Raw genomic sequence first — 12,796 nt, 5'->3', positions numbered from 1 at the left:
CGTGCTGCATTTTTTTTAATGAACTCTCAACGCCTTTTGTGATCAAATGAGTCTGTACAAGCAGTTAGTAATAAACTGTTAAATACTAATTCATCATTTATTATACATTATTAACATTAATAAGTATCTTAAATAGCACAGTGACAATGTGCACCACCAGTGTGTCTGGTTAAGGCACCAGACTCTGGGTTGGGCATGTATAAATCAGTCTAACATTATTACATTTCCTTTTTTTTTAAATGTCAATCAGGCTGAGTAATATAATATAAATGAGTAATAAATGACGCGCACAGCTTTGTAAATGTTATAGAAGTAATAAAATAAGTATTTGCAAATGCTATAACAGTGTGTGAAGCAGTGGTGGAAGAAGTACTCAATATTCTTACTTAAGTAAAAGTGCAGATACAGGTCCAAAAATGTAGGTAAGTAAAAGTATCTGATTAAATGTTTACTTAAGTAAAAGTATAAAAGTATGCATTGTAAAATGTACAAAAGCAAGAAGTTCTGCAGGATTTTTGTTTTTTTTAATCATTTGAATCAAACCAGGTCTAAACGAGTAAACCACAAACTCAGGTCAAAAACAGGAACTAAACCAGACCTAAACAAGGTCTAAAGGAGTAAACTGCTAAACCAAGTCTTAACTGGGACTAAACTTGTTGTAAAGAGGTCACTTTGAAAATAAAATACTTTTACTTTTAACCCAGTTTAAAAATGTAGTGGAGTAAAAAGTACAGATATAGGCTCTAACTAGTAGTGAAGTAAAAGTAAAAAATATTCATCATAAAATGTACTTAAAGGAACAGGCCACCATTTTTCCATACTGAGATATGTTCTTACCTGAGCTTAGACGAGTTGATACGTACCTGTCTGGTTTTGTGCATGCGCTCAGTCACGGTAAACGACTAAAGATGTTGTTAGCATTTGGCCTCTCCCAATGTATTCCTATAGCCCATAGCTCCAAACGGGGGTGAAGTTGGAAGTGACCACGCTCTTTCACGGGCACAAAAAACAGTTATGTATCAACTCATCTAGGATCAGGTATGGAAAAACGGTGGCTTGCTCCTTTAAAGTAAAAGTAGCTACAATTTGTTTTACTTTCCACCACTTGTGTGAAGGGTGCAGTCATATTACCGCACATTTTATTGCAAAGGTTTGAGCAGGTTTTTTTGACGTTTCCTTAAAAATGTCTACCCTGAATTTGTTCGCCAAAACTTTTCTTAGGATCTTTTAGTTTGCACATGTGAGCATTTTTCTAACCGAGGCTCTTTCAGATCTGTTTCACATTGTGTTTGTCATTGCTTTGCTTTCCGTCACGGCAAAGTTCTAGGTATTACTAAAAATGTGTCTCATTTTACTGTAGCCTATATATAAAGCTATAATAAAATACAGGATACCTTTCAAATATTCTAATTTTTATTCATTTCCAAAAGTTTTATATGTACATATTTACAAGCTGGCAGAATCTCTGTGGAGGCATAAGAAATGAACTGGAAATATATAAAGCAGGGAAACCTTAGTTAGTGAGCTGCAACAGAAAGCACAAAGCAAATGCGGACGGTACGATACTAGTGATAAGCTGCACATGTCAACAAACAAGAGGGAAAAGGATGAGGTGAGAGAGAGGGAAGCATGCAGGAAAGCAAGAGAAGAGATTAGGAGAGGAAAAGCAAAAATATACCAGTGAGGGGGAGATCATGGGGAGGAATTACAGACAGATGGGGCTACAAGAGAGATGAAGCACAATTCTTTGGGCATTGAGAAAAATACTTAACAGTTCGGGAAAAAAAATACAAAATAAAATACAAAAACAAACTGAGTAACAACTTTGAAACATGAGCCATCTGGCAGTTTTAAAGTGGAGAGCCAATATAATGGTTAAAATCATGACAGAGGGAGAGCATTAGACGTGGAGGAACACACTTTTAGTCGCTAACTACAAACTGTTTTCACATATCGTCATTCTGTTTGTTCAGATACACATTTAGCCACAGTAACACTGAATAAAAATAGTGTACAGCATCTGTATTGGTATATTAACTATGATAATGTATCGTGTAACGCACTGAACCAATAGTAACAAATGCTGGAATGCAACAGCAACTAAAATAAAATGCATTTGGACAAACAGAAAATACACTGTAGTCATATAAAATAAGAAATTATCAAGGATTAACTTCAACATTAAATGACATTTCATTCGGAAAGCTGTGGCTTTGACTTGTGTGGCTCACAGTTGGCTCTCCGGCCGTGTCTGGAGCAACTTTGGTTTCCCCCTGGGCTCCATGGCTGCAGTGCAGCTGCCAGCTGAGGAGATTCTGGTGACAGAGGTGAGGGAGGGTGGAGGAGCAGGTGAATAAAGAGTGAGAGAAAAGAGGATAAGTCAGTTGTCAGCAACATTACAACTTTGATTTGACAAAAACTCTTATACAATATTCCCACAACATTCAAGGTTTCTGACATGACTGTCTTGATGTGCAGTCTTTTTACTTGCAAAGAATTGATTTGGGTGGATTAATTTAAAAAAAAATTGAAATTTGAAAATGTAAACTTAGCCTTCCACAGCATGTACAGTGGGGAAAAAAAGGTATTTGGCCAAAATCCAATACAATGTCTATGTGAAACTGACCAAATACTTTTTTTCCCCACTGTATATATATATATTTATATATATTTAACTGAAATTCTCAATTTCAAAAACAAAAGCCTCACTTACTCCTATATTACAGAACCAAAAACCCACTCTACAAAACTGTAAATACCAATTTACAAAATTACAATCTTACTCTATACCTTAAATACTTCAGCAAAATGTACAAAAGTTCTGTTTTACAATGACTCCATTGATTGATGAAAGACAAATGAAAATACTAAAATGTTTTGCTGGTTTTCATCCAATTGTTCCCAAAAGAAATCATATTTCATAGACTGTGGATAAACAAAAATAAACTTTGAACATATTGCCTTATTCTAAGAATTTGGAGGTTATAATTTTAGATAACAAGCAGACTAGAATCTAAAATTTACAGTCAATTCATTTATTAACTTTATAAAAATCTGATTCGTGATGAATTTCCTTTAACAGACAGCAGCCAAAAGAGGACAAACTAATTGAGAGAAATGCCGCTGTGACATCTCCATCCGTCCTGCAGCACGGAGGTCTTCATCTTACCAGAGCGTTGACAGAGCAGGTACAGCATACAAACCACTGCTGGATCCCATCTACAAAAGATGACTTGGCTTTTCGGTGAAGACTTGCTGGCATCTCTTTAGAAGACTTGTTACCAATTTGCAAATTTCCACTTTTGAAGGCGAGCGTTGATCATTTGCTGCAACACGGTACATTCCAGCTACCTGAGGAAGGGTTATTCCAGAGTAAACTGCTTCAGTGACGAGATGACCCACTGCTCAGCCCAGACATATGCACGAGGTCACCCTGTACTCCATTGTCCATTCTTTCAAATTTCAGTCATTTGGCTTTTCCTGGTGCCAGCCTATACATACAAACCATCGGATCTTCATCAGGTGAACTGACGTTTAAAAACTTTATCTGACAGTCTGAAAGGAGGACTCGAGAACTTGTGTTCTCTTTTGACAAGGCTCGATCTTCATGTCTTGAAGCTGTTGACTTGGGGAAGGAAGAACATAACAGAACACTGTTAGCTTGGCATCTAATGTCGGCAACTCAACAGGATACTTGAGCATCTCTCCCTGATTTAGCTTTGGGATTACTTGCTGCCCACAGACAGGTTTCCCTAACCTGATAAAGGACAAGAGGATTTGGGGGGTACTTTTAACTAATGAATGTGTATATGTGAAGACTTGATGAGCCTCAGATCTAAACCTTGTGTGAGGGTCAGAACATTATGTCTATCTGGCAGTAAGCTCAGGTGTCAGCTGGCCTACATCTGAAGTGCAGTGCATATAATACTAAGGAGTCCACAGCGATCTCTAAACCATACTGGCTCAAGAGGCTGCCAGAATGGCTGTGCTAGCTTTGCAGTCTATCCTTTTAGGGTCATAGGAGGTAAAGGTAACACCTAGCCCCGTAAGGAATGCCATACAGGAGTCTAAACAATCAAACCCCAAAGCGGACTGAACTTGCTGCACTGGCACATCAGGCCTAAACCTGCAACAGAAAAAATCAAAAAGCACACGTCAGATTAACACACTTCTGATGATGAGAATTGGCCTCAATGACAAGACGTACGTTTTGACTATGGCCCGAAGAGCCTCTTTTCTTTCCCTCTCAACAAACTTGTCAATGAGGTATGAAGCCATACGAGGAGCTTGCAGGTACAATTTAAAAAATCTGTGGTAATTCCCTAATGCCCAGGCAGCGCGGAGGGACAGTGCATGTGCGACACATTTATCTGCCCTGAGTGCTGGTGTCAAGTACACCAACTCTGTCGTCAGATCTGCAAACACAACATGAGGTTAGTTATTCTACTTGAACCAACTGTATTGAAATAAAATAAAGAATTAATTAAGTCAACCTACCGCCAGAGTTTTTGGTGAAGATGTAATATAAAAATCTGTATGCCGTAAACTCTCCAACGTTTTCAGATGGATATTCCTTATACAAAGCCTTCAGCTGTGTCTGGCATTGGTTGAACTCTTCATGGTCGCCCTAACAAGCAATGGCAGAAATATGAAAGTAAATGTAAGAAACTGCCATAGTGGGAAAACAATGGCTTACCTTTTCCAATGCGATTCGGGCGTGACACTCGTACACTTCGACTGTGAAGTCAGTACGAACTCCTTGGACCTGAGGAATGACAGGATTAAAAAACAGGATTTTTCACTCACTCCTACGAGAAAGTCCTTTTCACAAACTCACTGTAAGGTCCTGTCGAATAGACTTCATCTGTTCACATGCATAAGTGTAGTCTTGATTGTTTTTCCAGTGAGCTTTTACAGCCTCAAGAGACTTTCTAAGTACCTGGACAAGGCAGCAAAGTGGTTGGAATTGAAGAAATCATCTTTCTACAACACCAATAAAACACACAATATAATCTTACATGAACTGGGCGGACAGTTGAGGGGTCTGGGGCACAGGTTAGCCTTAAATAGTGTTTTGTGATATCCTGACATGTTCCTACAATGGGACAGTCTTCCCAGTTGAGGCCCTCCTGTGACCCGTCTGGCACCTCCAGGGCATTAATGGACAGAACCAAAGGCTCCGAGCGAAGTTGCTTGTGGAAACGTGCTGCTCGGCTCTGCTTTTTAGCTTCTCGATTGGGGTCATGGAAGTCAAGTCCAGCATTGCCTCCTTTCCTTTTCTTTGACACAGTGTTACTTGTATCTTCCATGTTTCTGTCGAAACAAAAACTCTGTTCAGTCCTCAAAAAAGAAGACGAGGAAAATAAGAGAAAAGTGGAGAGCACATCTCTAATCATACCTCCTCCCTCTGTTGGCTTTTCCTCCTCTTCCTCTGCCTCCGCGCCCCCGCTCTCTGTCATTTCCGCGGCCACGTCCCCCTTTCTGGCCACGCCTCGAGAGCTGTGGCCGTAGATCACTGGAGATGCTGCTGTCTGACTGTGAGCCAGAGTCGCTAAAAGCAAAGTACATACAATAAAAAACATAGCAAAGTCAAAATCCATATGCAAGAAAAAAGAAAAACAAACCACCTTCTCCTGTGCCTTTGGTTGCTGCGATCCCGATGACGGCCATGAGAGGGGGACGGTGAGCGGGAGGAGGACCGTGAGGAACTAGAAGAGGGACTTCTTTGGATGAAGATATTTCTGTAATTTCCTAATCTGTGCCCACCTCTTCCTCTAGAGACAGCACCTCCTCCACGACTAATGGAGCTTTCAGATGCCCTTTGACCTGAAATAGTCTCCCAGCGAGATGGCTTGGCTTTAAGCCTAGAATAAAAATTATGCAGTCATTAACTCAAAGGAAAGGTTGTTTGTCTGCACAAACAAGGGCATTTTATATAGAGGGAAGACGGTGCATAGTTACACTTACTCAGGCAGAGGTTCTCTGGTCCAGTCTATGGTGTAAGCAGAGCCATCCTTTAACCGGTCCTGTAATATTTCCTTCAACACCTTTTCTGTGCGATCTTTGTCGTCCTCCGTCTCACAAGCAGTGAAACACCGCTGCACATATTCCTTCATGGCCTGCGGCCAGTCTTGTGGACTGAAGAGAAAACCTGTTCAGTACATTATTCATTGAATAAGAGAGAATAAGAGGATGAGCAGAAACTCACCGAGGCTGTGGAGTTCCAGGTGCTGCACCTGCAGTGGATGGAGATGAAGGAGAGGGGTTCATTCCCAGAGGCTGCTCTCCAGCAGCAAAGGCCTGATTGGGTCCTGATTGAGCCTGATATGGCCTTTTGGGTATATTAAACTTCAGAGAAGCAGTTCCTGGTGCTTCTACAGTAAATTATATTAAAGTTGTCAAACAGTAAAACTAACATGAAAATTGATAAAATTGAAAACCTCAACTTACGTTTCATGCGGTGCCACAGTTGCTGTCCTTGCTTTTGGTTTTTGGTTTTGTTTGCATCTCCTCTTCCCATTCCTGGGCCATACTGCCCTGGCTGCTGTTGCTGCGGACCACTAGAAGGCTGATAATTATTTTGTGCTTGAAAGCCCTGCCCATAACCAGGCCTTGCCTGGGAATGATTGTAAACTTGCATTTGGTTTGGGTCAGATGGTTGGTATGACATAGAGTTGGGTGGATTGTATGAATTTTGGGATGGGGGGGGTGGATATTGGTTGTTGGGTGGGGGAGGGATGGGAGGGGGTGGAGGGGGTTTCTCTGAGGAGCTAGGACTTTGAGGTGGTTGTGGTGCAGCAGGGGGTGGAGGCTGAGGCTGAGAAGAGAAACTGGAAGATTGATCTTCAATTCCAGGAACTGGAGGGGGCTGTAAATACAGATAAAATAATATTATTGTGAAGTCATTTTTCTAGTTAATTGTTATTAATTATTATTTTTTCATACCTGTCCATTAGGAGCTGATGATCCTGGAAAATGACCTTGCGGTACATTGTACTGATTTGGTGGATATGGTGCGCCATACTACATTAGCAAGAGACATTTCTTACATTTAAATGAACAACAAAATAGGATGATTACAGAGGTAATAAAAAGTACTTACAGGTGGCATAGGGTAGTAGTAATTATATGGATATGTATATCCAGGGTACTGCTGCTGTTGATTTTGCTGGTACCATTGATAGTACTGCTGCTGCTGAAGAGCATCTGCCGCACCAGGCTGAAATTGACCGGCCTGAAATAACAAAATGAGCACTGTTCTAGTGTGTTGTTGAACAATGGGTTTATCTTTCTTGCAGAGGTTGTTTGTACATGTATCAAATCGCAGCTGAACAAACTGATACAAATGAAATGATAAAATACCTCTGTTGTCCTATTTGCTTGTGTTGTCTTTGTTGGAGTTTGACTTTTGTTAATGGAGGCTAATGCTTGTCTTGCTTTCTCCCATTCAGGATTTTCATGAGCTTGGCCTTCAGAAGCGCTACCATAGGACCTGCATACATACAACACAGTCAGAGATCATAAGCTTAACGATTACAGATAAGGCAAACAACTTTACACAAATCAGTATAACGTCATGAGCGAAATGACAGGACATAAACACACTGGTAAGTGCCACTCCCAAAGTATTTTAGTACAGACGCCCTTATATTAAACCAACAACACGCAATAAGCTTCCGCTGATTATATTTTTAAACTATTAGCCCCAAAAAGCGGAATTCGGATGACATAAAAGCTACCATGGATAGTTTTAGGCGATCCAGATCCCAACGACTTTAGCTAAGCTAATGTTAATATCTGTGCCACAGAAAAACAGGAGTTCAAATGTTGATATAACCATTAATCAACCATTCAGTCATTTATACATTTTCTTAAATGGAAATCACACATACCAGTTTGTTGAGGGCGCAGTTTGTGTCGTGTTGGCCGCCATTTCAACACAACTTAGCATCAGGCTAACGCTATGGCTATCTGACGCTAGTAGCAACGTTAGCTTTAGCTTCGAACTGAAGCCACAGCGGACGGTAAACAAGGTATTGTCAAAACGAAATGGAGTGTTCAACGTAAAATGTACAACAAAAGAACGCGCGGGTCGGTTAGTTTACACAATTAGCAATATATCCCTAAATTATAAACGACAATTCTACAAGACATTTCTACAAGGATAAATTCTCGGTAGTTCTCTGTTGACAGTCGAGCTTCGTCTGACCGTGGTGAGATACAAAATGGTAGATAAGGCAAAGCAACCAGCGGAGCCAGGATTATTACAGCCCTGAGTATTGTCTGACAGGCACTCGCTGCGCCCGCACTCCCGTTCACTGCTTTACAACGTCGCCAAAAGAATGAGCCCAAAAGACCAAAAATTGGGCAAGACTCCTAGTCAGAAGTAAACAAAGTTTAATGTTGTTGTCCTACCCAGCTTAATGAAACATTCAACGTGGTTAATTTATTTCATACATTATAATAAAAGGTCTTTATTGGTACATTTGAAGAGTGGAGCATATTGTCACCGTTGTTAACAAAACTAAATATGTGTATGTAGTGAAGTAGTAAAAACTCCAAAGGATACAACAAGTGAAACACAAAAGGGATTCCTCGAGAAGAGATGGAGGTAGCAGAAAGTCTGAAGTCCAAGAATTTAATACATATGGATGGGTTATTCTAATTTAAACTGGCCCATGCTTTAGGAATTTTTTACATCATTCTTGGAGGAAGGTCCAGCTGTGCAGGATGTCCTTGTGGGGTCTTTGACCAGGATGTGACTCATGAGTGCTCTTGTGAATGAGATTCTGAGGACAAATACCATAGGGTTTTAGAAGATGATGGGGGCGAAGAAAAACAAAAGATTCAGAATCAGGGACGTTTGTAAGTTTACCATGTTCACAAATGCTCTCTGTATGTTTACATCATCACACAAACATGTCAAACGTCTGTGACACACGCAGAGTGATGACTTACCCGTGCTATTGCCATCAGGGGTGCAGTTTTGTGTCTGACGAAAGGAAAGAAGACACATGCTTAAGAAAAAGGAAAAAAAACATTCAATAAGATGCAAACTTACACACTTTGCAATTATGTCTCAAAGAAGAAGATACCCTGAACATGCAATCTGTGGCTAAAATTACCAACAGGGAAAAAATCTCAGTAATTCATTCACCACCCTAATTAGATGTGTTACAATTTTGAGGGCAGTGGAATTACATGTTGTGAAGTAAATATGTGTTTTACTGTTCCCAGAGTTTGGTGAAAGGATCAGAGGGTGAGAAGTTTGGGATGAACTCAAAGCTGTGTTTTGGAGCAATATAAAATCTTTAAAGCGCACACACTAAGAGTTATTTCATGAATTGACATAAGGACACAGATTTCGATTTGACACCTTTATGAACAACCTTCCACTCTAAGACATACGGTTTTTAATCTAGAGTTCTCAAACCTTTTGGGACCGGGCACGCTTTAGAGAGTTTAAAACCATGTGTAAAGCAAAAGAGAATAAGTGATCTGATTTTGTTTTCGGAATAGTTATTACCATCAATGTTATATGTATTTAAAAATATATCATAAATTCGAAATGTATATCAGTGAATTGTCATTTAGTTCCAAGGGACCCTGAGTGGCCCCCCAGCCTTAATTTGAGAACCACTGCTATAGAAGAAAAGAATAAGCTGCATATCTGAACCTAGATCACACTTTATTCTTACACTTTATAACAGCAACCACTACTTTCATAGGCTACTCTTAAAATCCAGTTCAGCAATTGATCATATAATCATACAGTAATGCATACAATTGAAGAAAATTCAAACAAATTTTATGATTGGGACGCTTGGTTTGAGTTCACATCATAAGCCTTTTGTAGACCTTGACCTAACATACCCTCAACTAATTCAATTGTGGCATCTGGTGAGCAAACGTTCCTCTGAAGCAAATACTTCTGCATGTCAAAGACTGAGAACATACCAGAAGAACTTTGATCCTTCGGCTCTCCCCAATAACTGCGCGTCACTTCCTTGGTTCGAGCCCATCCCTTTGGAAAAAAAAAAAACGCGAAGAAAATTCACACAAGCAACAGCGAGAAAAGAGCGGAGGCAAAAGGCGAGCGGGAAGCAAGCGACATCACAAAGTCAGATGAAAAAGTTGGACTGGCCAATACCTTGAAGGAGTCAAAGTTGATCCCCTATCACATACAACGAAGTAAGTAATTGTTTCATTTCTGATTTTTGGATGTTTGGCGACCCTCTCAGGTGAGTGAAGTTAGTAACTAGTCACTGTAAGAGCTCCTATTGTACATCTAGTTCTAAAGTACATTATAGTCATTTGAAGTATTGCTTTGATGTGTTTGTTCCCACAGCTGTATTGTTATAATTGTGTAGAAGGTTTTGTCATATGTCAACACTAACTTTTTTAACCACTAATCCTACTCTACTGGTGCTCTTTAGCCCTACAGGTCAACAGATATTGACCATATGGTGTTAATGTTTTGATGGTAATGAAGTCAGGTCAATAAATTCAGGATTGGCCTCTTCCAATATTAGTACAGGTTTAGTCAGCCATTAATAACCCTAAATGTAACTCCTACATGATAGACTATTTGCCTATTGTTATCACTTTAGAAACAAAAGTCAATTGTGGAATATCTTATTTCATTTTTGGGAGAAAGTTGCTGTGTTTTTGTCTCACTCACACCCCTGAGGGCAGAGAAAAGTATGTGCTAACGTTGCATGAGTCTCTTACATGTGCAAGTCCCAGCATGGTCCTCAAGCACGCTCCAGTGCCAAGAAGCAGATTGGTTTCACGCATTATTGCTCAACACTGAAGATGTTTTTACCATCTTATGTGATACTTTGTGGTAGGAATGGGCATATTACATCAGAGCCAGAGCACTATTTCTATTGTATGACAATTCATGTGCACATAATAGCTGCATATAGGCTTTAAGAGGACATTAAAGCTAGCTTCTTCTTCTGAGTCCATACTTTTTCGCCATTAGTCAAATCCACCTGTAGGTTGAGTAATAGGAGAAAGTCTATTTTACATTGTTCTGCTGCCCACCCCTACTGTAACGCTTTGTACAAGGGCCTAAACCTTTGCTCTTTTCCTTTCTAGACAGCCATGCCACTTCATAAATCATCTCGGGCCCCTCGACTGGATCCTACTATGATCTCAGCTCCTCTGGGGGACTTTCGCCACACAATGCACATCGGGAGGGGAGGCGACACGTTCGGCGACACCTCTTTCCTGTCCACGGTTGGCCCCAGTTCAAGCAACCCTGACAACCAAGGGAGCTCGGCCGCTTCTCCACCTGTTGAAACAGAAGTGGCAGCTGACCACGTGGATAGCAATGAGGCTTTACATTCGGAGTCTGTCTCTTCGTTTACTTTGGATCTGGACTTGGATCTTGGCCCATCTATGCTCGGAGATGTTTTAGGGGTGATGGACGGTATAGGGATGGAAGAAGTGTTTAGTCCCACAAGTAGCGTCTCGTCGGTGGAAATAAACCAAGGGAAAAATGGTGCCACGGAGAGGTCTGTGGAATTGAGAAATGAGCTAAACGGAAAGAACTTGGTGGATGAAAATCTGGAGGGAGACAGCAGGATACCAGATGGAAACGGGCTCAGGCCAAATAGAGGTTTACGACCCAAAGTGAGATTCAGCGACAAGCGAGAAGAAATCATACGACAGCCGTCCGAAGAGGAGGAGGGACAAGGATTTGACTTCCAGGATGAGGAGGATGAGCTGGAGTGCCACAGCCCGATAAAAGTTGACAATGAGCGGTCAATCAGCGGAGACCAGACTACAACAGAAACCTTCACCACCGAACAGGTAGAACTCCCCCCAAGTCCTGCTTCATCCCACAGCTCAGACTACGAGGGTATTACCCCGTTGGACAGAAGGAAGGTGGACATTTGCCACTCAGAAACTGACTCAGAAGAGGATGAGGAAGTAGGAAAGGGCTATACTTTTGAAGATGAGTTTGATGATGAAATTGGTCTATAAGAGATAGACCAAAGTTTTGCTGTATCAAGAGTACAACCCTTCCCTAAGAAGGGAGGGCGGCTTTATTACGACAAACATTGATGCAAGCTGTATCTGACTCAAGTACTTAAGCTATACAACTCGCAGACAATGTTACTCAACTGGAAAAACAACATTTGTCTTCTAGCGATGCACCAAAGCATTCATTATGTTATTGTGAAAGAGTAGCACTTCATCATGTGTGACATTTTGTTCAGTGGACATCTTCTCAATCCTTATTTTTATAATGGCAATATTATGTATTTTTTAAATCTAAAAATGTCAATAGATTTTATGTAACTTAAAAAGAGCTCCAAGCTTCACTGTTCTTTATTTCCCCAAGTCTTAATGTGCATCTTTGTTGCTTTTATATTATGCGTAATTTCTTTGAGTAAAAAACAGCAATATATTGAGAAATAATGACACATTTTGTCAAGAGCAACTGTGAATTAGGTCACACTAAACATCATGCCATCAGGTTTGTTGATTCACTCAGTTTTATAGCCGTACTGGCCCTCTGCTTCCTTTGAAACCAAAGACTGTTTATTAGTTCACACAACTGCCTTATTGTTTCGTGTATAAAAAGGTTTCATTTTTTACAAACAAGTTGAAACTATTTATCTGTCAAGCTTATATAAATATTATATTTGAATATAAACATGCTGTTACTGTGTCTTATTATGAACAATTGACCAGGATATGTTAAGAAATATATACAGAGTAGATTTAGAATATTTGCCTTTTGTTTATTTTTACTTTTTTGGACTTCCAACTTGGCACATTC

At 40.2% G+C, this 12,796-nt stretch overlaps 2 protein-coding genes and 1 long non-coding RNA gene across 4 annotated transcripts; 1 reads left to right on the top strand and 2 right to left on the bottom strand.

Annotated features, from left to right (window-relative positions):
• Positions 1–2,680: 2,680 nt before the first annotated feature.
• Positions 2,681–8,205, bottom strand: leng8 (leukocyte receptor cluster (LRC) member 8). Of its 2 annotated transcripts, none has more exons than XM_079562179.1 (15): positions 7,893–8,205; positions 7,363–7,492; positions 7,103–7,234; positions 6,946–7,023; positions 6,451–6,868; positions 6,209–6,371; positions 5,968–6,138; positions 5,628–5,864; positions 5,399–5,551; positions 5,019–5,313; positions 4,838–4,939; positions 4,697–4,765; positions 4,498–4,627; positions 4,208–4,415; positions 2,681–4,126 (listed from the first exon to the last, which is right to left on the bottom strand). In XM_079562179.1, exons 1-15 carry the CDS (start codon positions 7,949–7,951, stop codon positions 3,964–3,966), a joined length of 2,508 nt encoding a protein of 835 aa, XP_079418305.1. In that variant the 5' UTR covers positions 7,952–8,205; the 3' UTR covers positions 2,681–3,963. The 2 variants fall into 2 exon arrangements, with proteins under 2 accessions (XP_079418305.1, XP_079418304.1); XM_079562178.1 differs by having other exon boundaries at positions 6,209–6,374; positions 7,893–8,204.
• Positions 8,206–8,613: 408 nt separating this feature from the next.
• LOC306966988 lies at positions 8,614–9,998 on the bottom strand. The gene is made up of 3 exons (XR_013793145.1): positions 9,958–9,998; positions 8,876–9,017; positions 8,614–8,789 (listed from the first exon to the last, which is right to left on the bottom strand). It is a non-coding gene; the product is annotated as an uncharacterized lncRNA (long non-coding RNA).
• Positions 9,999–10,039: 41 nt separating this feature from the next.
• Positions 10,040–12,636, top strand: cdc42ep5 (CDC42 effector protein (Rho GTPase binding) 5). The gene is made up of 2 exons (XM_079561847.1): positions 10,040–10,191; positions 11,104–12,636. Exon 2 carries the CDS (start codon positions 11,110–11,112, stop codon positions 11,992–11,994), a length of 885 nt encoding a protein of 294 aa, XP_079417973.1. The 5' UTR covers positions 10,040–10,191; positions 11,104–11,109; the 3' UTR covers positions 11,995–12,636.
• The last annotated feature ends 160 nt before the right edge of the window (positions 12,637–12,796 follow it).

The sequence above is a fragment of the Gobius niger genome (genome assembly GCF_951799975.1).
Source record: "Gobius niger genome assembly, chromosome: 8".
In the NCBI taxonomy this organism is placed as follows: domain Eukaryota; kingdom Metazoa; phylum Chordata; class Actinopteri; order Gobiiformes; family Gobiidae; genus Gobius; species Gobius niger.
The sequence above is the reverse complement of the archived record's forward strand: the minus strand, read 5'-3'. Positions and strand labels throughout refer to the sequence as shown.